Source organism: Colius striatus, chromosome 2 (assembly GCF_028858725.1).
Source record: "Colius striatus isolate bColStr4 chromosome 2, bColStr4.1.hap1, whole genome shotgun sequence".
Lineage (NCBI taxonomy): Eukaryota > Metazoa > Chordata > Aves > Coliiformes > Coliidae > Colius > Colius striatus.
Window position 1 is genome coordinate 22,584,252 of NC_084760.1, and position 24,097 is coordinate 22,608,348.

At 41.4% G+C, this 24,097-nt stretch overlaps 1 protein-coding gene across 1 annotated transcript; it reads left to right on the forward strand.

The window, feature by feature from the left end:
• Positions 1-6,970: 6,970 nt before the first annotated feature.
• On the forward strand, positions 6,971-11,819 carry KLHL31 (kelch like family member 31). Its single transcript, XM_010203226.2, has 2 exons — positions 6,971-8,142; positions 11,087-11,819. Exons 1-2 carry the CDS (start codon positions 6,971-6,973, stop codon positions 11,817-11,819), a joined length of 1,905 nt encoding a protein of 634 aa, XP_010201528.1.
• Positions 11,820-24,097: the final 12,278 nt, after the last annotated feature.

Consider the following 24,097-nt stretch of genomic DNA (forward strand, 5'->3'; position numbering starts at 1 on the left):
GGAAGGACACTGTTAGCATAGAATCATAGAATGGTAGGGTTGGAAGGGACCGTTAGAGATGCACTTAGTTCAACCCCCGAGCCATCAGAGCCATTTGCTCACGCAAACTTGTTCAGTTACTTGCAAGCAATCATAAGGTGTGTGGCACTTCTGTTGACCCTACCTGTCTCTAAGGATGTGTAGGTGTAGCAAGGCCAAGCCTATGAAGATGTGGCTGGCACCAGCTGGCACCTTGCTGCTGTCCTAACTTGCAGCAGGCAGTACTCAGGCTGAAGAGGACTTTTCCTTCAGTCCTGCCTTATTACAGGTGGCTAATGCTTTTTTAAATTTAATTTTCAGAGGGGAACAGCGCTTTTGGGCACTACAACTTTTAGCATGGCTCCTGCCTGGTTTACCAAAGGTTACAGAAAACATGGGGCAGGGAATTGATCCTTGGTGCTGTATGAACCACGCAGCTGAAACAGGATCTCTGCCGCAGAGCGTGCTGAGGCTGAGCACGCGCTTGAAAGATTCCAAGCTGTATGAGTCCCTCCTTTAAAAAAATCTACAGGTTTGCAATATTTCCCTGGAAGTTCATGTAGATAAAATTAAAACAGATATATAGAACACCTTTCACTCTTTAAAGCCATGGTTGGGGGAAGTGTTAAAAAGAGCATACCCAATCTGAATTATAGGGGAAGGATTAGAGTTACGTTAGGGTTACTAGTCTTGCAAAATAGATCTTATTACAGCTTGGCACAGCACATAGCAAATTTATCAGGAGAGAAACCAAAATAGCTGGTAGGTAGAGTGCTCAGGTTGGGTATTGAAAAAAGCAAATGTAGGTCTCTGTTGCAGACCGACTCTCCAGTTCTCATGCTCGACTTTTCTTTAACAGAATAACTCATTTTCAAAGTGCATAGAGACTTCATCAACCCTACCTTAAAATCGGCCATCTGCAACTAGTTACTTTTCCTTTATTTTTCTGGCCGTAATAGTATGAAATTATTTCTACAAAGTGGCATTTATGCAGAGAGAAAACTTGGAAGAGATTCAGCCTGCACCAACATTATAGTGAAAGTCATCTTTGAGCAGGGACGTTGACGCTCAGACTGTCGTTTGGATTATGTGGTTGAAGCTAGGTTTCCCATATGTTGTTTAAAAGCCTTAATTTTCAAGTTACTGGGTTTCCTGGGATGAGGGAAATCTCCTTACTGCACTTCTGCCCATATTCTGAATCATCATTATTTCATGCCAATGAAGAGGAAGAAAGTGCTTAAACTCTCAGAAAACTTTACTAGAGCAAGAGAACTGTTTCTAACCCAGATTTAGCTTCAGCATTTCTCGTATCACCTGTCATAACTTTGGCAGAGGAACTTGGCCCTTCAAAACTGATGGCCAGTGCTGATTGTTACACGGATTTGGTTTTTTATTAGGACTTCTATTAGGAAAAAGCAGAGTTGCCACACACAAAAATACAGCTCCAATAATTGCTCTGTTACTATGTTCTTGAGAGCTGTCTTTTTCCATCAGCTCTGCTCTGAGGCTTGCAAGCTCTCATCTCATCCCTAGGGTCTCCATGCCCTACTGCCAGTGCTCATTGAGTTTCCAAGGAATGACTAAAACCAGAAAGACAAATAGGCTTTGTATGAGCTAAGGCGAAGAGCTAGGTGAGAGTTTCTAGGTCTGGATCCATGTGAGAATCTTGGCTGGGCAAAATTCAGCAATAAACTGGGAGTGAGTGATTGAGCATCAGGGGAGGTCTGCCTCATGGAGGAGGTCGGAGTGACCTACCTGGGGCTGGGAACACAGTTCCACAAAGCCACCTTCAGAGAAATCAAGACCTGTGTATTTGATCCTAGAGAGTTGTAGTTCACACATTTATTGAGCAGCTATTGAAAAGACTGCAGATCCCACTGAAATTCAGTATGCTTTCAGTTATCTCCAATCTGCATGAGGAGCTCCAGGCTTCCTAAAGGCATTACTAATATAATTACTCAATACCTTCAGATTAATGCATTTAAAGATATTTTTGTAAATATTATAGCAAATTAAATATGGGCTTTGAGGGAGGTTCACAGTGTCTGGCTGAGTATACAGAAAAGGCTCAGAGCAAACAAAGCAGTCACAATCTAAAGTTGAGGCTGCGTTTTGGTAACATCTGTAGTTGACCAAGGTAGATCTTGATGTGGTCATGGCCGTGACACTCGTGTTCCACCACCAAATCAAAGTATACTGACTTCAAAGAAAAAGCTTTACATTTTCCAGAAAGAGTGCAGAAATGGTTGTACATGGAAAGATGGTTGTTGTTGCCTTAAGGCCTGTCTCTGCTGATACAAGAGCTTTCCTTATTGCTGATTCTGACTTACACGCTTGGAACAAATAATAACAATAATCCTTGTTTATTGGGCTAAGAATAAATCTCTTGAAATGTTTGGGCTTTTTTTCTCTCTAAAATTCTTAGAACATTACTACTTGACCTGCTACTGCTGCATAGATTTATAGTATTTTCCTTAGTCACTCACATAGATGAGTTCATCGTGGAGCAAATCCAATATTTTTTCCCCGAAATTCACTTGTACCTAAAAGGATACATCTTGAGAGGCTTAAGGTGTTGCCAAAAAATGTACTACCTGTGCTTTTGACTAAAAAGATAATTCAAGACTTGATTGCAAGGATTTCACCAGCACAAAATATTTTATAGTAATTAATTTATATGCCATTAAAAAGGAATAAGCAGAAAGACTATTTTTTTTTTCAAGATATAAGGGGGGAAAAAGTTAATAATATCTGAAAATTTTTTACAAAAAAGTTTTATTTCTTAAAAAAAATTATAACTTTTAGCTTATCCTGGTACTGGTTATGTTTTAAAAGACTTTGTTATGTGCAAATTAATAGAAAATGAAAATTAATAGTTCCAAAGACCAGTTTGCATGCCACATATATGCTATCAGTTGTCCTCTGTCTGATGTTACGTTGAGCTGTGTATTTGAGGCAGAAAAAATTCTACATGAGGAAAAAAAATATAGTAAGAACTTCCAAAAATATGTCTTTAAATAAGGCTTCATCTTTATGTTTTTCACAGCTATGGCACTATTTTTCATAAGGAAAGCTATTAGGAGGGTTTGGCTTTACTTCTGCCTCCTTCACTCTTTTTTCACATGCTTGATCACCTCTTAATTCCCTATTCTGTTTTTTCATTATTATCTTGTAACTTTTTGTAATTCCACTAGTATAGCAATGCCCTTTTGTTCAAAACAAGAAGTGTTGTTTTGCAGCAGTTGTTGTAATAGCCCATCCAAGCCTGGAGGCAATCAACTAAATCTACCAAATGAAGCATTACACAAAGTCGAGCCAAGAGAATATCTTCCCTTCTTCTGACTTCCACCTCCCCCAACATCCTTCCCTTCCCATGCATTCAGTTGCATCCTGGGATGAAGTTCTCCAGGGATGTGGAGGTTTGGCTTTGTATTATTCCTGATAGTGACTTGGACAAGACGCGGAGGTAAACTATTCTGGTGTATGGTATAACCCACAAGTTAGGATGGTGATTATTTTAGATCATCAAATAATGTAGTAACAGAAGAGTTTGGGTTGGAAGGGACCTTCAAAGATCATACAGTTCAATTCCCTTGCCATGGATTCCACTAAGAATCAGGGGACTGGAGCATCTTCCTTATGAGGAAAGGCTGCAGGAACTGGGGCTGTTTAGTCTAGAGAAGAGAAGACTGAGGGGAGATCTCATTAATATTTACAAATATCTAAATGATGGGTATCAAGAGGTTGGGGCATCCCTTTTTTCTGTTGTATCTAGTGACAAGACAAGGGGTAATGGAAGGAAGCTGAAACATAAAAAGTTCCACTTCAGGAAAAACTTCTTTACTGTAAGGGTGAAGGAAGCCCTGGCACAGGCTGCCCAGGGACATTGTGGGTCTCCTTCTCTGGAGGTCTTCAAACCCCACCTGGTTGCATTACTGAGTGATCTGATCTAGGTGAACTTGTTTCTGCAAAGCAGTTGGACTAGATGATCTCTAAAGATCCCTTCCAACCCCTACCATTCTATGATTCTATGATCTTCAACTAGGTCAGGTTGCTGAAAGCCCCATCCAACCTGACCTTGAACATTTCCAGGGATGGGGCATCCACAACTTCTCTGGGCAACCTGTTCTAGTGTATTACCACCCTCATAATAAAAAATATCTTCCTTATTTCCTGTCTAAACCTGTCACCCTCCCCAAGCATACTGGTTTTCACCTAAGCACCCAGCTTTGAAATGAAGAATCCAATGATCCACTCTATACTTACCTAGGACAATTAGATCTGCTGTGGACCTACCATCTTCACCTTCCCTTCTCTTTCCTCCCTTGTACCTGTGCATTTGGAGGGTTTGGGATTATCCTCCTGTTTTCTGGAGGCCAGATAGCCTCAGGAAGCTGAGCTTCCGTGGCAGGGCAGAGGCAGGGAGTGAGGCACGGAGAGGAGGGGTCATTTTAAAGAGCACTCGAGTGCAGGCTCCGGTCTCTTTCGCTCGCTGTGGCAGCAAAGTGTCACACTGAAAACCACAAGCTGGGACTAGTGGCCTCTGATCTTTCTCTCTCTTTTTTACTACATTTTCCCTCTTTTTGTCGTCTCATTTTCCAAGGAAGAGGCATTTGCACTGACAGCTTCTGGGACAGCTCTGGGACAACATTTTTCTGAGGAGGGTAAGGGGGTTTTAACTCCTCACTTTAATAGTGTTTTGAAGAGAATTTTTTTTTTGTGATGGGGGGAGGGTGTTGAATGCATTGTTTAGGGTTCTCCAGGGGTCCTTTAGACCTTTGACATGAGTTATTCTTAAGCTAAAATAAATTAGATGAAAGCAAACAGGTATAGAAAACCAAATCATCCAGTGCTTTCAATGTCCAGAAACTTGGATTTACTATAGTATCATTTGATTTGTTTCACTGGTTTTGCATGTCCTGTCACTTACGTGCTTGTACACTAACCTAACAGGTGACATTTCTGCTGATGGAAAAGTGTTTTCCAGGAGAAAATTTTGGAGAGTGGCCATTTTTGAGCAGAACTGTCATATATTTAAATGAGCTCTGCAATGTGAGGCAATGAACATTAAATGCTGCATGTATTAAGGTTTTTAAGTTACGGGTCTCTAATAATATTTAGAATCAGAAATATGACTGCCAAAAGAACATGCCCTTGCCAGCTGTAAAGTTGTGGCTATTAATATGCAAACCTTTAACTACATAGATAATATACAAAGGCATCCACAAGTTCATTTGTGCTTTTATTCTATGCCAACAAATATACATGACACTTGCAAAATCATACGGTTTTTTGCAACAGAAGTTGTGTTAAACAAGCAAATATACTAAAACACCAGCTATACCTCCAATTGAACCTGTCTTAAAATGGCAAGCTGCTGGGAGGTTGCTATTCTGGGAGGTGACTCTGATAGTTCTCAACAGATGCATCTCCTGGAATGCAGCCGGAGCGGGGGGAGCCGGGCAGCAGCTGACCCTCGTTCTACCACACCAACATTTTAGGGCTCGCAGCTCACGTCAGCACGGGCTGACACTGACACTGAGGCACACATGGCCCTTTCCCTCGACTGCTCTGCACATGGTCATCACCCAGCAGCGGCAAAAAAAAAAAATTCTGATGCCCACAGGCAGCAACCATTCCTTTCTATAATTAAATTATTATTTTGTGACATTCTATGTGCTTCAGGAAAAACTGATGTGCTGAGATTCGAGACAGAAATATTACTAAAGTCTTTTTATTAAGTTATCTGAAAGAATCCAGGGTTTTTTTGTCATTTCTTCATGTTCTGTTTTTTATGAGCAGAAGGATCACAAAGGAAATTTGCATGTAGAAATTGTTTTAAAATCAATGGATATAATACTGGACATAAATGGTATGATTGACTTTGAATGCTGGTCTCAGCAATTCTGGTTAACTATGTTATTGAAGATAAGTGCTTTCCTTCAAGGCATATTAGCATATTTGAAATAGCTCGTTTGAAAACTGCTTAGGGGCTGTCTCATCTTGCATTTAACAAAAACATGGCCCTTCATTTCAGCAAGAGCTGGAACTTGCCTAGAGATGATACATGTAATTCAAGTATCTGTTCTAATGTAGCTGTATGGGAAGAATTCTTACCTTCACACACGAAGAACTCGTTTAAAGTTCTTTCCTAGAGTTTGCATGACATTTTTTCTCAAATAAAAGTTAGACATCTTCTCTCTACATCTTCACAATATCCTGAAAGTAGGATTATAAATTTAAAATTCCTGATATTAAACAGCACAGAAAATGTGCTATGAATAGAAAGTATTTGCAACTCTGACATGGGAAATAGAATGTCATCAGTCTGGAAAATCAAAAGTTGCAAAAATCTGGACATAGTTTGGAGCAGATCTTACATATTAATATGACATCATACTAAAATTCAGGGGGGTTTTATGTCTTATCTTGTTGAGTTGCTTTTCTTTTCTTTAAGAATCATTTCCATTCTTAGTATTTCCTGGTGAAATTCTGAACTCACCTGTAAGTCTATACAAGCCCTGGATTAATAAAGTTGGGGGCCTATATATTTCCTAGGCCTCAGACTAAAGAACTCTGGTCTAGAACCTGGCTGATTTAAATATATTTTTACAAAATTTTGCACTCTCAAACTCATTCAGAGAATTTAACTCTTTGAATATGGTGATAATGGGTGAATGTTAATTTATTACCTTGTTATTTTTTTTAAAAGGAATTACTTGTAGATGAATTCTTCACAGTTTGAGTATCAATTGTTATTAATCTAGGAGAGTATAATAGTTCTTATGAAGACAGATTATCATATATGTGGAATGTTTTTGTGTCTGTGTATTGACAAAGGTTAGATTTGTTGCATAATCACATAGCTATTAAATTTCACAACTGCAGCGTAGCTCTAAACATTTTCATTTTATTTTTAGCAAGCCCTTGGCTGTAGTATTTCATTGCAGTCATGGCCCCTAAGAAGAAGAATGTGAAAAAGAACAAAGCAGATATCAATGAAATGACCATCATTGTGGAAGATGGCCCCCTCAGTAAACTGAATGGCTTGAATGGACTCTTAGATGGAGGAAATGGCTTCAGCTGCATCTCATCTGAAGTTTCTGATCCATTATATAGCCCAAACCTCTTGGAAGGTCTGAGCAGAATGAGGCAAGAAAATTTTCTTTGTGACTTGACTATCAGTACCAAAACCAAATCCTTCAATGTTCACAAGGTAGTGATGGCTTCAAGCAGTGACTACTTCCACAACATCTTAAAGAAAGATCCATCCACTCAAAGAGTAGACCTCAATGATGTATCCCCATTGGGTCTAGCTACTGTTATCGCTTATGCTTACACTGGAAAACTTACTCTCTCACTTTATACAATAGGTAGTATTATTTCCACAGCAATTTATTTACAGATTCACACTCTTGTAAAGATGTGCTGTGATTTTCTAATCCAAGAAATCAGTGTTGAGAATTGTATGTATGTTGCCAATATTGCAGAAACGTACGGACTGAAAACAACCAAGGAAGCAGCGCACAAGTTTATTAGGGACAACTTCATTGAGTTTTCAGAAACGGATCAGTTCTTAAAACTTACATTTGATCAGATTAATGAACTTCTTGCAGATGATGACTTACAGTTGCCTTCTGAAATTGTTGCATTCCAGATTGCAATAAAATGGCTGGAATTTGACCAAAAAAGAGTAAAGTTTGCTGCCGATCTCTTAGGTAACATCCGTTTTGGTACCATCTCAGCCCAAGACCTTGTCAATTACGTTCAAACTGTGCCAAGAATGATGCAAGATGCAGAGTGCCATAAGCTCCTAGTGGATGCCATGAACTATCATTTGCTTCCCTATCACCAGAACACACTTCAGTCCAGAAGAACAAGGATTCGTGGAGGTTTCAGAGTCTTAGTTACTGTTGGGGGACGCCCTGCTCTAACAGAAAAGTCTCTTAGCAGAGACATCTTATACAGAGACCCCGAAAGCGGATGGAAGAAGCTGAGTGAAATGCCTGCTAAAAGTTTTAATCAGTGTGTCACCGTGATGGATGGATTTCTCTATGTGGCTGGTGGGGAAGACCAGAACGATGCCAGGAACCAAGCCAAGCATGCAGTCAGCAATTTCTGCAGGTAACTGGTTATTTATTTCAAAGGAATGGAGAAATCTGTTCCACACAGTGCAGGTAGATAGACTACGCTGGTTTGTGACATGCAGCATGAACTGCTCAGATAAATAGAAACGGGACAGGGTGCAGAAGGTATGGATGGTATTCTGTACTAAAGTTTGAACGAAGAGAAATATGCAACTGAAGTTATGCAGAAACTTCAGCATGGTTACACATGCACTATGAGAAGTGAGAGAAACTGAAAAAACTTCCTCTGAGTGGAGGAGGTAAATAGCAATATAACTAGTAAGTTCTGGTGTGTCCTAAGATATCATTAAAATGTACCAAATCAGACAAGGTGAAACTTTTTACATTTCAAGAGCTTCTGATGCCTCACAGAAAGTTCTGAAAAACACCTTTTAGGTATTCTAATCTTGACTTTCTATGCACCAGCCACCGTGTTCTCAATAGCTATTACACTGTTTTTCATATCCTTTAGCTTTTTCATTTATCATGAGTTTAGAAACAATGTCACCATCTCTTGAAGGCTATATTTGTCTCCTAGAGTGTGCTCCAAATAATACCACACTTCTGAAATATTACAATCATCCAAGGACTGCACTAACGATAGCAAGGTTAGAAGAGCACATAGGCTAACATGCAAGAGCTACATGAGTGGTACTCATTTTTAGGTCGTTCCACCTAAAAGCTGTCAGCACACAGTAGCTTGAAGCAAAGGCTGGAGGTGAGAGAACTCAGCTTTTTACTCACTAACAGACTATGGACATGCAATGGCAATGCATAGCTGCAGCTCTACCAATGCTTTCCTTTTCTGCATCCTGAAGGAATATTCAAGTAACTTTCCCTGAGGACATCAACCATCATACAAAGTGAATGAGGTTTAGCCTTTGCTGGGTGCCAGGTGCCCACCAAGTCGTTCTATCACTCCCCCTCCTCAACTGGACAGGGGAGAGAAAAAGAAATGTAACAAGAGCTTCCCTGTGTCAAGATAAAGACAGGGAGATCACTCAGCAATTAGCATCATGGGCAAAACAGACTCAACTTGGGTAGAAATGGTTTGATTTATTAATAAACAATCAAAACAGAGCAGGGAAAATGAGAAATAAAAACAAACTCTTAAAACACCTCCCTCCACCCCTTCTTCTACCCAGGACTCAGTGGTGCAGGTGAATGGGGGATGGAGGTTACAGCCAGTTCATTACAGATGGACTTTGCGACCGCTTCTTCTCAGGGGTAGGCCTCCTCACACTTCCCACTGCCACAGTGTGGGGACCCTCCCATGGGAGATAGTCCCTCACAAACTTCTCCAACGTGGGTCCTTCCCATGGGCTGCAGCTCCTCACAAACTGCTCCAGCATGGGGCCTCCCATGGGGACAGCTTCCCCAACGTGGGTCATCCATCAGGAGAACAGTCCTTCAGGTACTGATTGCTCCAGCCTGAGTCCCTCACAGGATCACCAGTCCTGACAGCAAACCTGGTCCATTGAGGGTTCCTCTCCATGGATTCCCAGGTTCTGTCAGGAACTTGCTCCAACACAGGCTTCCCATAGGGACACAGTCTCTTTCAGGCATCCACCCGCTCCGGCTTGGGGTCCTCCACGGGCTGCGAGTGGATCTCTGCTCTCCCATGGCCTCCATGGACTGCAGGGACAGGGCCTCACCATGGTCTTCACCACAGGTCACAGGGGAATCTCTCTTCCAGTGCCTGGGCACCTCCTCTGCCACCTTCTCCACTGACCTTGGTGTCTGTAGAGATGTTGTTACATTCTCACTCCCTTCTGTTGTTGCAGTTTTGCAACTTTACAGCGACTTCTTCCCTTTCTCGAATACATTAATCACAGAGGTGTTACCTCCATCGCTAATTGTCTCAGCCTTGGTCATTATTGGGTCCACCTCAGAGCTGACTGGCACGGGCCCTATCAGATACTGGGGAAGCTTCTGGCAGCTTTTCTAGAAGCCGCCCCTGTAGACTCACTACCAAGACTTGTCCACACAAGACCACTACAATTGTGTAATGTACTTTATCAGAAAAATGTATCATGTAAAGGAGATGCTGCTGTTACTCTCCTGACCTTTTGCCTTCAACCTATGCCTCACAATTTCACAAAAAGCTGTGTACTTGGTGCACATTTTGGTTGTGGGGAGGAGGTGGGAGAATACTTGTGGTCCATGGCTAAATGGGGTCTGCTCCCAGTTCTGCCAGTAAGCTTGAGCACATCAAGTCACATCAGTGTGTCTGTGGACTTGCTTTCAGAGACAATGCTCAATGACAGATAACAATTCATATTTACTTACCTGTAGTCTTTTTCCCATGTGATTCTCGGGTTTCTTTGGCATGCAAGAGGAGAAATGTGTGGGCCTACCAGTGTACCTCGTTCAACTCCTTTAGGACTCATTATTTGCTATTTTCTGTTTCAAAATTGCTTGTTTCAATGTCAAGGACAGAGAGTGCTCTTTCAGATAGCAATGGTGTAAAAAAGAAAGATGTATTTTCCATATAAATCTCACTCCATACAAGCATCACAGAAAAAATACTGTTTAGAAAGTATTAAAAAGATGCAGGTGTAAAACATCTAACATTTTTTTGTGTCTTTGAGTAAATTTTGACACACTTGTTATAGGCATAAACAGGAAAAAACCTCACACAATTTCTATTGTGTGTTGAAGGTATATCTTCTCAGTATTCTAGTGAGGTTATTGTACAAAATCAAATTATGGAAGAGTCAGATTTACTTCACTGAAATAATACCACATTTGAACGACACAGATTTTTCTCCAATCAAATCAGTGTATTTGGAAATTTAGCCAGTAGTATCAGTTTCATTCCACTAACTCCTAATGGGCTGAACAACTTCACAGCTGCAGCAGCAGAGGGACAGAGACGGGACAGCAGGATTTAGCAGAGAAGTATGCAAGACGGTTACCCTCTGTTTCTGTAACGCTTCCAGATACGATCCTCGTTTCAACACCTGGATTCACCTGGCAAGCATGAATCAGCGGCGCACCCACTTCAGCCTGAACGTGTTCAACGGCCTCATTTTTGCAGTGGGTGGTCGTAACTCGGAGGGCTGCCTGTCCTCGGTGGAATGCTACGTGCCTGCAACGAACCAGTGGCAGATGAAGGCCCCGCTGGAGGTGCCCAGGTGCTGCCACGCCAGTGCGGTGGTTGACGGCCGGATCCTGGTCACGGGAGGTTACATTAACAACGCGTACTCTCGCTCGGTGTGCATGTACGACCCCAGCAAGGATAGCTGGCAGGATAAGTCCAGCCTCAGCACCCCGAGGGGGTGGCACTGCGCGGTGTCCCTGCTGGAGAGGGTCTATGTCATGGGTGGGTCTCAGCTAGGGGGACGAGCCGAAAGGGTCGACGTGCTCCCTGTGGAGTGTTACAGTCCTTACACGGGGCAGTGGAGTTACGTGGCACCACTTCAGACCGGGGTTAGCACAGCTGGGGCCTCCACCCTCAATGGGAAAATCTACTTAGTGGGAGGCTGGAATGAAATAGAGAAAAAATACAAGAAGTGCATTCAGTGCTATAACCCGGATCTCAATGAATGGACAGAGGAAGATGAGCTGCCCGAGGCCACTGTGGGCGTATCCTGCTGTACGATATCCATGCCCAACGCCAAGACAAGGGAGTCCAGGGCCAGCTCAGTCTCTTCTGTCCCAGTCAGTATTTAAAAACGGGTCTAACCAGCAGTAAGGAAAAATGTTTACCAGCACAACACAGCACAGCAGTATAATTAACCCTTTAAGTAGCATTTTTGTGATGACATGGAAAAAAACATCGTTTTGCAACAGTTTTAATGGTGCAAATTAGTCAGTTTTCATCATCTTTAATACAGGTGGCATGAAACAGCATGTTAGGGAAAAGGTGAATTTTTTTTTAGCAGGAACAGAGAGTTAACCCATAACTGGGAGTGAAGTCTTTGCTCAACTTGTATTACCTTCCTAATTCTTCCTAATTTCAGCATGCAGTGGGGGAATTAAGCATGAAACCTAATCTTACTCTGTTAGCGAAAGGGAAATGCAGCCCATAATGTCCCCTGAGAATTTGCTACCAGAGGACTGCTCTCAGCACAAAATGTCTACATCCTTTAGTTTAGGAAGGAACTAAAATTTACTACAGCTAAAAGGGCATAAAGTCTCTCATCTTAAATAGTTCACACAGGCTTCACTTGCAGTTTTCTTAAGATTGCCATCTCCATTCAGGCTCCAGTGTGAATGAAAAGGCCTGCTCTTAGCAATGTTTATAAACCAAGTTTTTATCTCATTTGCAAAAGGGAAACACAATAAAATTGTGCAAGTGCACACGTGATAAGGCAAGCTTTTTCAGGACTTATGCTCTGCTCTTTGTAGCTTTGCTGCAGCGACACACTGAGCATCAGCATTAGCGTGACACCGCATTAGAGATGAAGTAATTGCATCTGTCGGTTGGGATTAAACTCCATGGGACTCAGTCCTGTTCGCTAGCTCTAACTTAGAGTTCGTGTCTGTATCCTGACTATACAGTTTTAAACCCCAAGTTCTATTTTGGAGTCTTGCATGATATCAGAATATGTTGCAATGACTTTCAGTAGAAGTAGCAGTCATATAGTTTTGATTAATTAGCATATAGGTATACTTTATCCCGCTTAATTCAGTCAAAGGACAAAACATGAAATTGTGTACCACAGTAAGATTACTTTGTTTTAAACATGAAAATGTTTTTCTTGTCCATTCCAGTCACCAAAAGCTTCTCGTTCATGACAGCAAAATTTCTCTTTTCCCACAGTCGTGACTGTGAGTTCCATATGAAAGTATTTAGGAAGCTCTTTGAAAAATCCATCTGCTTCAATATTTTCCTGTAAAATTGCAATACTATTAGATGAAGTTGCATATTCATCCAGTCCAATGGACACATACACATATGCATACTCTAGTTTTTCAGTGTTTCTCAGGTACCTGTAAGATAGTATTTATGAACTGAAGAAACAGTTATTTTGGCCTCAGATGAACACTGGGTGAAATTGTCATGTGCAAGTGTCTCTTTTTCCCTTCAGGCATTCAGTTTCAAAATGCTATGTGTAGTCAGAAGTTAATTCACGCTTTCCTCTTTGTGAGCCAACCCTTTCTCTACATCCACAGCCGTCTTCTGGTTTTGAGTAGCAAGTTATTTGTGAATGATAGGCTAAGTGCAATCAAACTATTCTCTTACTACTTAAAGGGTTAAAAACTTTGGGGGCCAAATCCTTTTCATCTTACTCAGCAAAACGTTCCATTGACTCCAGTGGGACTACTGAATAAGATGTACAGGATTTCGAACTCTTGGCCAAATTCTGGGAGAACAGTAGATACAAATGCCTGCCAAAACTGTCGTACCCAGAAGTAAGACTGCTCCTCAGTATCCACTGCCCTTGGCTGTGTTAAATCCATAAAGACATGTCCTAGGACAGCAGCCAAGTACCACTGGCCATGTGTTCCTTCCTTAGCTCAAATTAGGTACGTACCTCAGGCCAAAAATCTTAGGTAGATTAACAAATAGTATTGTTACCAGTATAGCACTTCGGGGCGGCTTTATTCTCTAAACATCTGTTTAGGCTTCAACTGCACATTGAGCCAGGATTTGGCCCTTAATATGCAACAATATCAGCTGGGCTTAATATTATTTTGATGATACCAATGTACTGAGCTATTTGTGACATATTTATGTACAATCTTGTTTTCTTAGAACTGTGAAAAAAAAGGTTTTTACATTGTGTTTTATGGGATGGTATTCTTTGATTGTCAGGAACCGTATTAACAATCTCCAGATGTTTAATTAACAACACCTCAGTTGAATGTGAAATATTGTCTATCTCAAAAAGAAATTTTAAAATGCAGTTTAGGAAATACTGTGTGATAGCATTAAGTGGAACAGAAAGCTTCCAACTGTATGAGGTGCAGATTGTTAAAACACTACAGGAATCTTCTTTAATGCTTTATACTAATAGTTAAAAAAAAAAAAAAGTCAACAAAAAACTAAATGCTGTTCTCTTCAAAATTCCTTATGCCTATGCATTTGATAGTTGACATCCTCTGTCCTTCCAAAGAATTCAAGTCTGAAAATAATCTTTCTTTAGTCTGTGAAAGAAACAGTTTGATAGTGTTTTGTTTTCTTGTTTATTCATGCTTGTGTATGCGCATGGGAGAGTGTGTTACAAGGCTGTGAGGGAGGAACTTACTGTTGGAAAGTTATGCTGAAAGGAAGATGTGTGCTTAGTTCTCAATCACAATTAAATCATGATCATTTAATCTCTTCCTGTGAAGTTAACCCGCAAGACCACCTGTGGATCACTCAAGAGTCCAGTAAGTTTAAGTGCAAACTTCTAGCTAGCCAAAGAACAGGCAAAATTAGCATCAGCCAAAGCTGTGAGGTGTGGAAAAAGGCTTTGGGTTGAGATTTTTAAACAGCAGTTCTTGCAGGAAAAAGTATACAAGGAATGAAATGACTGAATAAGATCATGCTTTATATTATCCTGAAACCTATATTAGTTGGTCTTACAGTTTTAACTGATTCCAAACCCATGCTGGGTTTAGGGGCAGGTTTTCCATAGTAGCAGCTGGGTTTAGTAATTCTAGTTGCAAACACAACACTCACAAAAATAGCTGTGTGAGTACATGTACCTTTTTGAATTTAGTGGGACTTCTCTATCTATATACAGTTATTCTCGTGGGGTTGTGTTCGGGCAATTAAAGCGGGTCGACAAACATCAATGTCTAATAAAGGCCAACATGAAGGTATTAGACTGATCCTTAATAACACCATTCAACTACCCACTTACTTTCATGCAGGCATATGAAATTTTCTTGAGACTAGATTTCCCCATTAGGATTATTTGCTTGGGGATGGATGCTCAATCCAATCCTATGTCCGCAACACAAGGGATGGGAGATGCAAGAGGTTCCACATAATAGAAAGGGGAAGATGGACACCCTCAGAACAGTCAGTAGACTGAGATTTTGTTCCCAGTTCTCACGAATGTTTGAAAAATATTTTCTGGAAAGAAACACCTACTTCAACATGTATCTTTCCATGACCAGCATTGCTTATGTTCCATAACTGAGATGGGCCAGCCTTTCTTGCAAAACACTAGGCTCAATTTTCAATTGCCTGTAACTTGAGTTATCAGTTTCATTGCATTTTCAATCTATTTTAACCCAAATTTATCCAAGCTGGGAGATCTTTTTCAAAGTCTGAATCCACCTGCTTGGAGAATGCAGTTGAAGCCAATAGTCCTGCCATAGTCTCTTGACCTTTTTAAAATGAAGCTTCTCATCATTTTAGTAAAAGATCCACTGTGTATCAGTAATCAAAAACATTATAGTGCACAGATTTCTCTTTTGACCCCCCCATGCAAGAGGAGGATCTCTTCTTCCTTTTGTTTTCTCTTTTCTTATCCATAACTGAGTGATTCAGAGGGCAACAAAGAAGATGCACAGATGTGAACAGTACATAAAAGCTCATCTGTGAATCTAATTGAAAAAATCTTGTCACTGGTGGCCACAAAAAAAAACAAAGGACACATTCTGGAATGGCTGCTCAAAAAAAAACAAAGGTGAAAAGTGAGTTGCTGGTGCTCATTTGCAGGTGTGGTCCTGCTCAGAGCTCTGTTCCTGGAAGTCCTCTAACGAGTAAAAGAAAATACAAGCAATTCTATAGAACTTGTGTGAGAGATTCAGTTAATACCAGATGAGCTTTGCCATGCAAAACATAAGTATGAGTCCATTGTTGTCTCAGTGAAAATTAATTTTTCAATAAAATTATGGGCAATTATTAAACTTGTGAGGAATACACAGTCAATTTCTGTCGGTAGGAACGGGAACACACACATATTCAGACACACTGGACGTGACAGTAGTTGCCACCTTGGCAGCTTTGTTGTCAACAAGAAAAGTTAAAAATATAACTTATTTGTGTAAAGTATTTCCCTGGCTTAAAATTGTTAGACATATTGCTTCTACAGATAGGTTTTCTAATTATACACTTCAAGGATGGACTGTGATAACACAAGGGAACATATTTCAACAGAGAAATAAAGTCTGTAAGTGTAACATGAGACTGTTATTTCTGAAAAATTAAAATCTACAGTGCAGCAGTTGTTGTTAAGAGGAATAACAGCATGTTGGTATTTTTCATTGAATGCTTTAAATAAAACTGTTGGCACACTGGCACAAACAAATTATTCTTATTGCAAAGTTAGTTGGAAAGTGCAAGACTCTTTCTGACAAACTGCCTGGTTGCAGCTGAAATGTGCTTTGTTTTCTGAGCGTCAAGCTGGTCCTTGCTTTGATATCAGCCAACTGGAATGCTTGTTGCACCCAGACTGTCAAACCACCTTCACAATAAGCTACACACAGTGCGACACTGGAGCCACTTTTGTCTTTTTCATTTTGTTACGACAGCAACTTGCTTTTGAACAGTGAATTTCACGGTCATGTGAAATTCATTGCAATCAGAATGCCTAACAAGAAACGATGATAAATCAGATGTCTGATTAGCAATTGAACATGTTTTCGTTTGGATTGAGTGAGTAACAGTATCGCAAATAAAACCATCTGAATTTCAAGGAAAAAAAATTAATCCAAATTATGAAGAGCAATTAAGTTGTGACACAGACTAGAGGCTTTGAGGTGCCAAAAAGCATTCCCTGTGTTTTGAAATCAAGGGCTTCATTTAAAGTGTGATTTGGCATTTGGCAGATCATTGAATCGTAGAATCATTTCTGTTGGAAAAGAACTTTCATACCATTGAGTCCAACCACTAACCTCACACTGCCAAGCCCACCACTAAACCATGTCCCTCAGCATCTCATTTACATGGCTTTTAAATATCTCCAGGGATGGTGACTCCACCACCTCCCTGGGCAGCCTGTGCCAGGGTTTAACAACACTTTCAGATGTCACAACCTGGAAGGTTACACAGCCTGTCATGAATGTGGGTTCCTAGGATTATATAATACACAAGGACACAGAGGCTTTATCCTCTAAACTTCCCTTCTTTACTACAGATTACCACAAAATACCAAAAAATCACCACTAGCAAGTATACAACCACAAAAATCACTGCTGGCAAATATATATATGGCTAATAAAGCTAATACAAACATTAGTAAAGTGAATATGACTGACTACATATCAGGCTATTACAAATTATTATCACCAGTCAGTAATGCAGTATCAATTGACAGCATGGTGTCAATCAATAATGGCGTCAAGCAGCAGGGTAGTACAACCAATGACAGCAACAACCACTACCACATATATCATTATTACAATATTACACACATACTACTATGGATTACTATGACTTGTCATTAGTGAAGCAAACTTATAAACAATAATATAACAGCTGACATACTTTATATATATAATATTTACATGAAGCAACTTAGGCAGATTTCAGAAAGCAAAACCATCCCAAAAGGGAAGAACAAACCAGTCCCAGGAGGGACATCCAACCCTCCCCTAAAAAGGGGAGGACAGACCCAAGCACTAAGATAACAGACAGAGTCTCCTTTCAAAGCAGTTCCCCAACACAGAGTCTGGAATCAGCCAGAGTCCCCAGTGAGAGTCCAAGAGTTTGGGGGAAGTTCATGTGGGGTTCAACCAGGAAGTTCTGAGAGAGAGATTTCATTTTGGATAAAAAATAAGTCCTTTTTATAACAGAAGGACATAGGAGGGTGTAGAAGATCCTACTTAGAGCAGCCAATAGATGCTGTTAATTTCTATTTTTCACCTGTAACAGCCAATACACAAATCTGCTTTCTGTTCTCTCAGAGTAATTTTATTTGTCTGTGCTGTTTTCCACCTTCTCAAGATGGTAAGTTGCCATTACAATCCTTTGGTTTGCACTTATTGGTGGTACCTTGAGATGTTTCTGGGTCCCCAGTTGCACGTTTCAAGGAGGCCTGTGGTTCCCAGGCCTAGTCTCTAGGCTGGCAGTCCCAGGCTGTCCATCATTCCTCTCTCAGTATCTTTTTGGCAGACAATTTCTTCTGTTCATCATTTTTACCCTTCTAACCAGGCTGCCTTTATGGCTGCTCAGGGTCAGGTGAGCCAAGGCCACCAAGTAAGCTTTCTGGCCATGAACCAGGACCCAAGCACATCTAAAGCAGCAGCTGGGCTCTGTAGGGTACTTCAAAAGCTGCTATATGTCCATGGATGTGCTCACCTATGCATCAAGGCTGGAAGTCAGGCCTCAGTTGTCTGAGTGTACCTCATGCAGATGCCCCAGGCATCTCAGACAGCACCAGGTATCAATTTGGGGACTACTAAGTCAAGCCTGGAGGAGGGGATTTATTTGCCACTCTAGCCTGGTAGTGCATGGCTGTCCTGTCAGTATGCTAATCTGTCCACTAGTCCTGACTGTCTAGTACCTACATTGTCTAAAATGTCCTGAAGTCATTGTCCAAAATGTCTGCTAAATGTAAAATCATTGTGTGATTATAATTTACTGTAAATACTCTATATAAACAAATCATCCAAATTTACATTGCTGTTCCCATCTTCCTGTCTCAAATGCTGGTTGCAAGCCACTCAAATGCTAAGCATTAAGCATCATTTCCCTGAGGGAGGAAATCTGCTGGAAGTGATGATGTCTGAATCTGGTCTAGGACAGTAGGATCACATGTTGTTACTACCTGATGACTACTGTCTCCATTTCTGGGCTCCCAAGTACAAGGTGCAGAGCTACTACAGACAGTCCAGTGACGGGCCAAGAAGATGATGGACTGGAAGATTTCCCTTGTGAAGAAAGGCTGAAAAAGCTGAGACTGTTCAGATAGAGAAGAGAAGGGTCAGGGGGATCTCATTAATATATATTTAAATATCTGATGGGAGAGTGCAAGGAGGACAGAGACAGGCTCTGTGGTGGTCCTCAGACTCTTTGATTGTCTCAGATGTGTTGTTGCATGTGAATAATGCTGTTAGAAAAAAAAAGGACAATGTTTCTTTGCTTGGCTTAAAGAAATTTCTTTGTATGGAGACATAAGCTGTAGAAAGAGACCTGGTATAAGCTACATTATTCACTTACTCTAACCAAAATGTTAATGCTTGTAAGGAAACATAGCCAAGATCACAGCAGTATAAGAAGGATTGCAACCTGCTCTTGCTGTGCAGAAAGGGAAAGAGCAGGGCTCTCCATCTCTTGCCAAGGCTAATAACACTCAAGGCCTGACTTCATGGAGGGAGTAAAGCCAATGTGGCCTTGCTGTGTACTCTCCACAAAAAGGCTCAACAATGTGCTACACTAAGTCATTGCTAGATGACTTCTTCTGAAGCCAAAGAGGGGAAGAAGGAAGAAACATTACATTATCAAATCTTCCATAGCAACACAACTATCCATGATAATTCGGGGCTCACTTGTAAAGAAAAAGATAGAAACCACAACAATTTAGGACATGCCTCTAACTGGCAGACCCTTTGTCTTCAAAGTAGTCTTAGTAGCTGGGGTAGGAAGAATAATGTTCAGTAGCATTAAAGTAAAAAAGCAAATAATAATGTATATCAAAGTCAAGGGTTAAAGTAGAGCAGATCAAATTTCAGAGATGATTTTCAGGACAAAAAAAGAGATGATTTTGCTTCAGAATTCAGGGATGATTCCCAGGAACCAAGCCATGAATCAGTGTGCTTGACAGAACTTACAATTAGACTATGATAAAAAGAAAAATTTTAAAAAATAAGCAAGTCTTGAAAAAATTATTATTTGCCAGCATCACTACAGTAAAAAGACATGGATTAAAGTAAAAATTAAAGTAAAAATTAGAGTAAAAATTAGCTGGATCCTTTATTCCTTATAATACTTACCTTCTTACTTAAGGGCCTGAGAAAACTTATTTTTCTGTATTGTAGATACATTTCAGAGCTTATTGCCAGTTTCCTTCAAAATCGGTTAAATAATAGGAGTGAAATATTCATTTAATGAAGACTGTTTCTCCCTAAATTTTCCTTTTAGGTCTTGCATATATTTATGGAGTCCATTACACCAACTTAAACCCAGTATCCAGAGGCCTATACATTCATATATGTCTTTCTTTTGTGAAATACTTGTAAGGTAAATGTTCCCCATGCCTACAGCAACGTGTTCTTTTTTCATTTGAAGGCTGCTGTGTATTCCTTAAGTGGAACCCTCACATAGTGACATGAGAATAGCTGTTAAGGTCAGTAGGGTCAGAATTTGATAATGCTCATTAGAAACAGTCAAATGGAACAGATTGCTTTTATTTTGTCATTTATCCACAAGATTATTCTGAGCCAAATGCTAGATTTGTTGAAGTTACCTAAACAGAGAAAAAATCTGGATAAAAGTCTCACAGTCTGTAGCTTGTGTTCGTATGGGCTGCAGAACAAACTGTGAGTGACTTCTTGTTCTGTGTTTGGTAACGCCGTCCTTTAAAGGGTTAGACAGGGAACATCTCCGGCAAGGCAGCCCTCCAAAGAGCTACTCGGATCACCACGAGGGACGTGTTGCTTTCCTGACCGCGGCAAGGCTAGTCTTTCTCAGCCATCAGCTGGGCGCTTACAGTTCTTACCTTGAGTGAAGGATGACCCAGACAATGGCATTCAAACCTCAATTCGGCGCCCGATCCTCAGGCACCCCGGTGGAGCATCACTCCGGCGGGATCGTCTGTTCCGGGCTTTGCTCTGCGGAGTTGTTTGGGGAAGGAGACGCTGGAGGGCACCCGAAGGCCGGCGCTGGGGCCCGGGCCGGGCGGGGGGGCAGCCGCGGACGGTGGCCTGTGGGAGCGGACGGTGGCCTGTGGGAGCAGCCGGAGCTGAAGGGCTGCGTCGGCCGGGGCACGGTGCTACGCTGCTGCCCTGGCCGCCAGAACCGTGTGGCAATCGAAAGCTGACGGCGGTAGCGAGGGAAAGCCGTAAAACACCGATTTCAGCCAGCAATGCCGGTGGCAGAGGGAAATGGGGAGAAAGAGAGAGAGAACATCAAAGGCAATGGTTATATAATGTAAAAAAAAAAAAGGTGTCAGCAGTGGTCTGCTCACTTTCTCTTGTCTGACGTCTTCCTACTGTCCACCAACGTTAGGAGACGACACTGTAACTTTGGAGGATCGCAACAGACTGGTGCGAGGATCTGGGAAGTGCAGAGTGTGTTTTGGTGAGAATGAGCTGAAAAGTTGTGATTCGCCGAAACCCCAGTGCATGGCAAAGCATGAGGTCTGACAACATTTTCATCAGGAAGAGGCCTCACAGGTCCAGGATGAATTCCAGATCACCACAGGAGAGCATCATCCCTGCAGGTGTAGTGAAAAGGACACAGCCTTGACTGGGGAAAACACATGCCTTTTGATCTCACATCAGGAGCTGTTTTCTTGTTCCAGATACGTGATCTCACCATCAATCTATTTGAAAGTTTCTCAGTCTCTTCTGTTAGAACTGATCCAGTTTGGATAAATAACTTGATATTTACCACCCTCGCAGAGGGAGAGTGAATAGATTTCTTTTCAGCTTCCCAAACCAGTGCCCTGAATGCTGATAGCTCAGCTCAGGACAAGTTCTTGCAAGAACACTTTTTGCTTTCATCCCAGTGCAGTATGAACACATTTTTTAAATTACTGAAGTTTAGCAGATGGGAAAAACAGTTTTTTTCCATGTTGCTGTGAGAATGGTGCAGCCAACAGATTCCTGGCCCAGCTGCTCCTCTGAAGCTGTTATGCTGATATCTGCATACACTTGAGAGTTCTGCCAGTGAATTATAGCTTGCTATAATAAGAATGTTCTGCTTTCCATTAGATCACACTCACTGGAAGAATAGCAAGTTCAATGAAGCAGCCAGTGTGGCCATTGGTGACATTTCAGGGTCTCTTTATTTCATTGGTGGTGTCAAACAAGTTCTGGCAAAAGGACACCTTGGTCACATTGTCAGAAGGAACAGACCAGCTATTCTGACAGAGAAACAGGCCAGGTGAACAGCAAAGCACTTAGACCCAAGGAATCTTAGCAAAAGCTGAAAAAGAAACAAAGAAGAGATCATACATCACATATTAGAACTCAGTACAGAACTCTCCTGTGCTGTTATGTGAGTAATAAATAACACCCTAAGCTGTTAGCAGCAGCCTGAATATTTCTTTATCACACCACCCTTTGAAACAAAAGATAACACTTATCTCCTAGGCTGAAATTGTTGCAAAGAGTTACAAAAAAGAGACTGGTTCACCCAGCAGAGGCAAAGCAGGAAGATATATCAGCTTGGGTCACACTACCAGAAGCTGGATCTGTTCATATAAGAAATAAGTGCTAAAAAAAATCCTGTATGATCATATCTCTTTGGAAGGGCAGATCACGTTAAAAAGACTAGATCAGTCATGCAAGTCATGAAACTATTAGTCCCCGGCACTAGCTGCTGGGTGACCTAAGTGTTTTCATAGCTGCCACTGCTTCTTTGATACTCCCAGGACAACTCAAGGTCAGGAAGGCATCTATATAGGCACTAGGTGTTAAACCTCCAGTTATAGGCAGTACTGCCAATGGTACAGTATCAGCCAATACAGGCATATAAAGTGATTTATTCAGTCACTCGCTGAACAGGTGACTCACAACAGGTCCTAATTTAGAATGATCTGAGTTGCTTCTTAGGTCTTACTGACTATATTGGCTGGGGACAAGATTCACATATAGATGTCCAGCATCATCTGAGCACCGAGAGGGTGTCCTCTCTGGCATCCAGCCATCCCAAAAGGACACGGGCTTCCCTTGTGCTGGAAGTGCCAGCCACGTCTTCAGCTATTTAAATACTTCAAAAGGCACCAATATTTAGGCAAATGATCTCCACTGAGCCATTGTTTTTTATAGTTAAAACACAGCAATATATACCTACATGTAATTTAAAGGCCTCAACCTTGAACTGAATTCCACTCTAGATCACCTGGCTTTCTCTACGCTTTAAGTTTTTGTTGGCTTGTTTTGAGGCTGTTGCGTCTTTTAATCGCGGAATATCTCACACTTTGTTTCACTCACCTGAAATACTGCTCAGCAACAGTTCACATTTTTAAGCCTTACAGGCTGGTGCAGAACAAATACATGAGCATACAGATCCCTCAGAGTTTAGAGACTGCTTTTGAGCCTTCCTAGCTCTGGCTTATCATCATAGAATGGTAGGGTTGGAAAGGACCTTTAGAGATCATGTAGTCCAACCCCTCTGCAGAAGCAGGTTCACCTAGATCAGGTCACGTAGGAACGTGTCCAGGCAGATCTTGAAGACCTCCAAGGAAGGAGACTCCACAACCCCTCTGGGCAGCCTGTGCCAGGGCTCCCTCACCTGAACAGTGAAATAGTTTCTTCTTATGTTTAAGTGGAACTTTTTGTGTTCCAGTTTCATGCCATTACCCCTTGTCCTGTTGCTAGCTACTATAGAAAAAAAAAGGATGTCCCAACCTCCTGACATCCACTGTTTAGATATTTGTAAATATTAATGAGATCCCCCTTCAGTCTCCTCTTCTCCAGACTAAGTAGTCCCAGTTCCCGCAGTCTTTCCTCATATGAAAGATGTTCCAGTCCCCTGATCATCTTCATGGCCCTGTGCTGGACTCTCTCCAACACTTCCCTGTCCCTCTTGAGCTGGGGAGCCCAGAACTAAACACAGGACTCCAGATGAGGCCTCAGCAGGGCAGAGTAGAGGAGGAGTAGAACCTCCCTTGACCTGCTGGCCACAGTCTTCTTGATGCATCCCAGGATGTCACTGGCCTTCTTGGCCATGAGGGCACATTGCTGGCTCATGGTTAGTTTATTGGCAACCAGGACTCCCAGGTCTCTCTCTGTAGAGCTGCTCTCCAGCTTACTTGTGTTTTGCAAGAAAGTCCATGGAAGGCAGCCCTATAGTTCTCTGTAAGAGACAAAGAATAGTTGAGTAGTTATGGGTGAAGGAGGAATAAATGTATGTGAGAAAAGCAGTCAAGTGAAAAAGAAAAGAATGGTCAGTACTGATA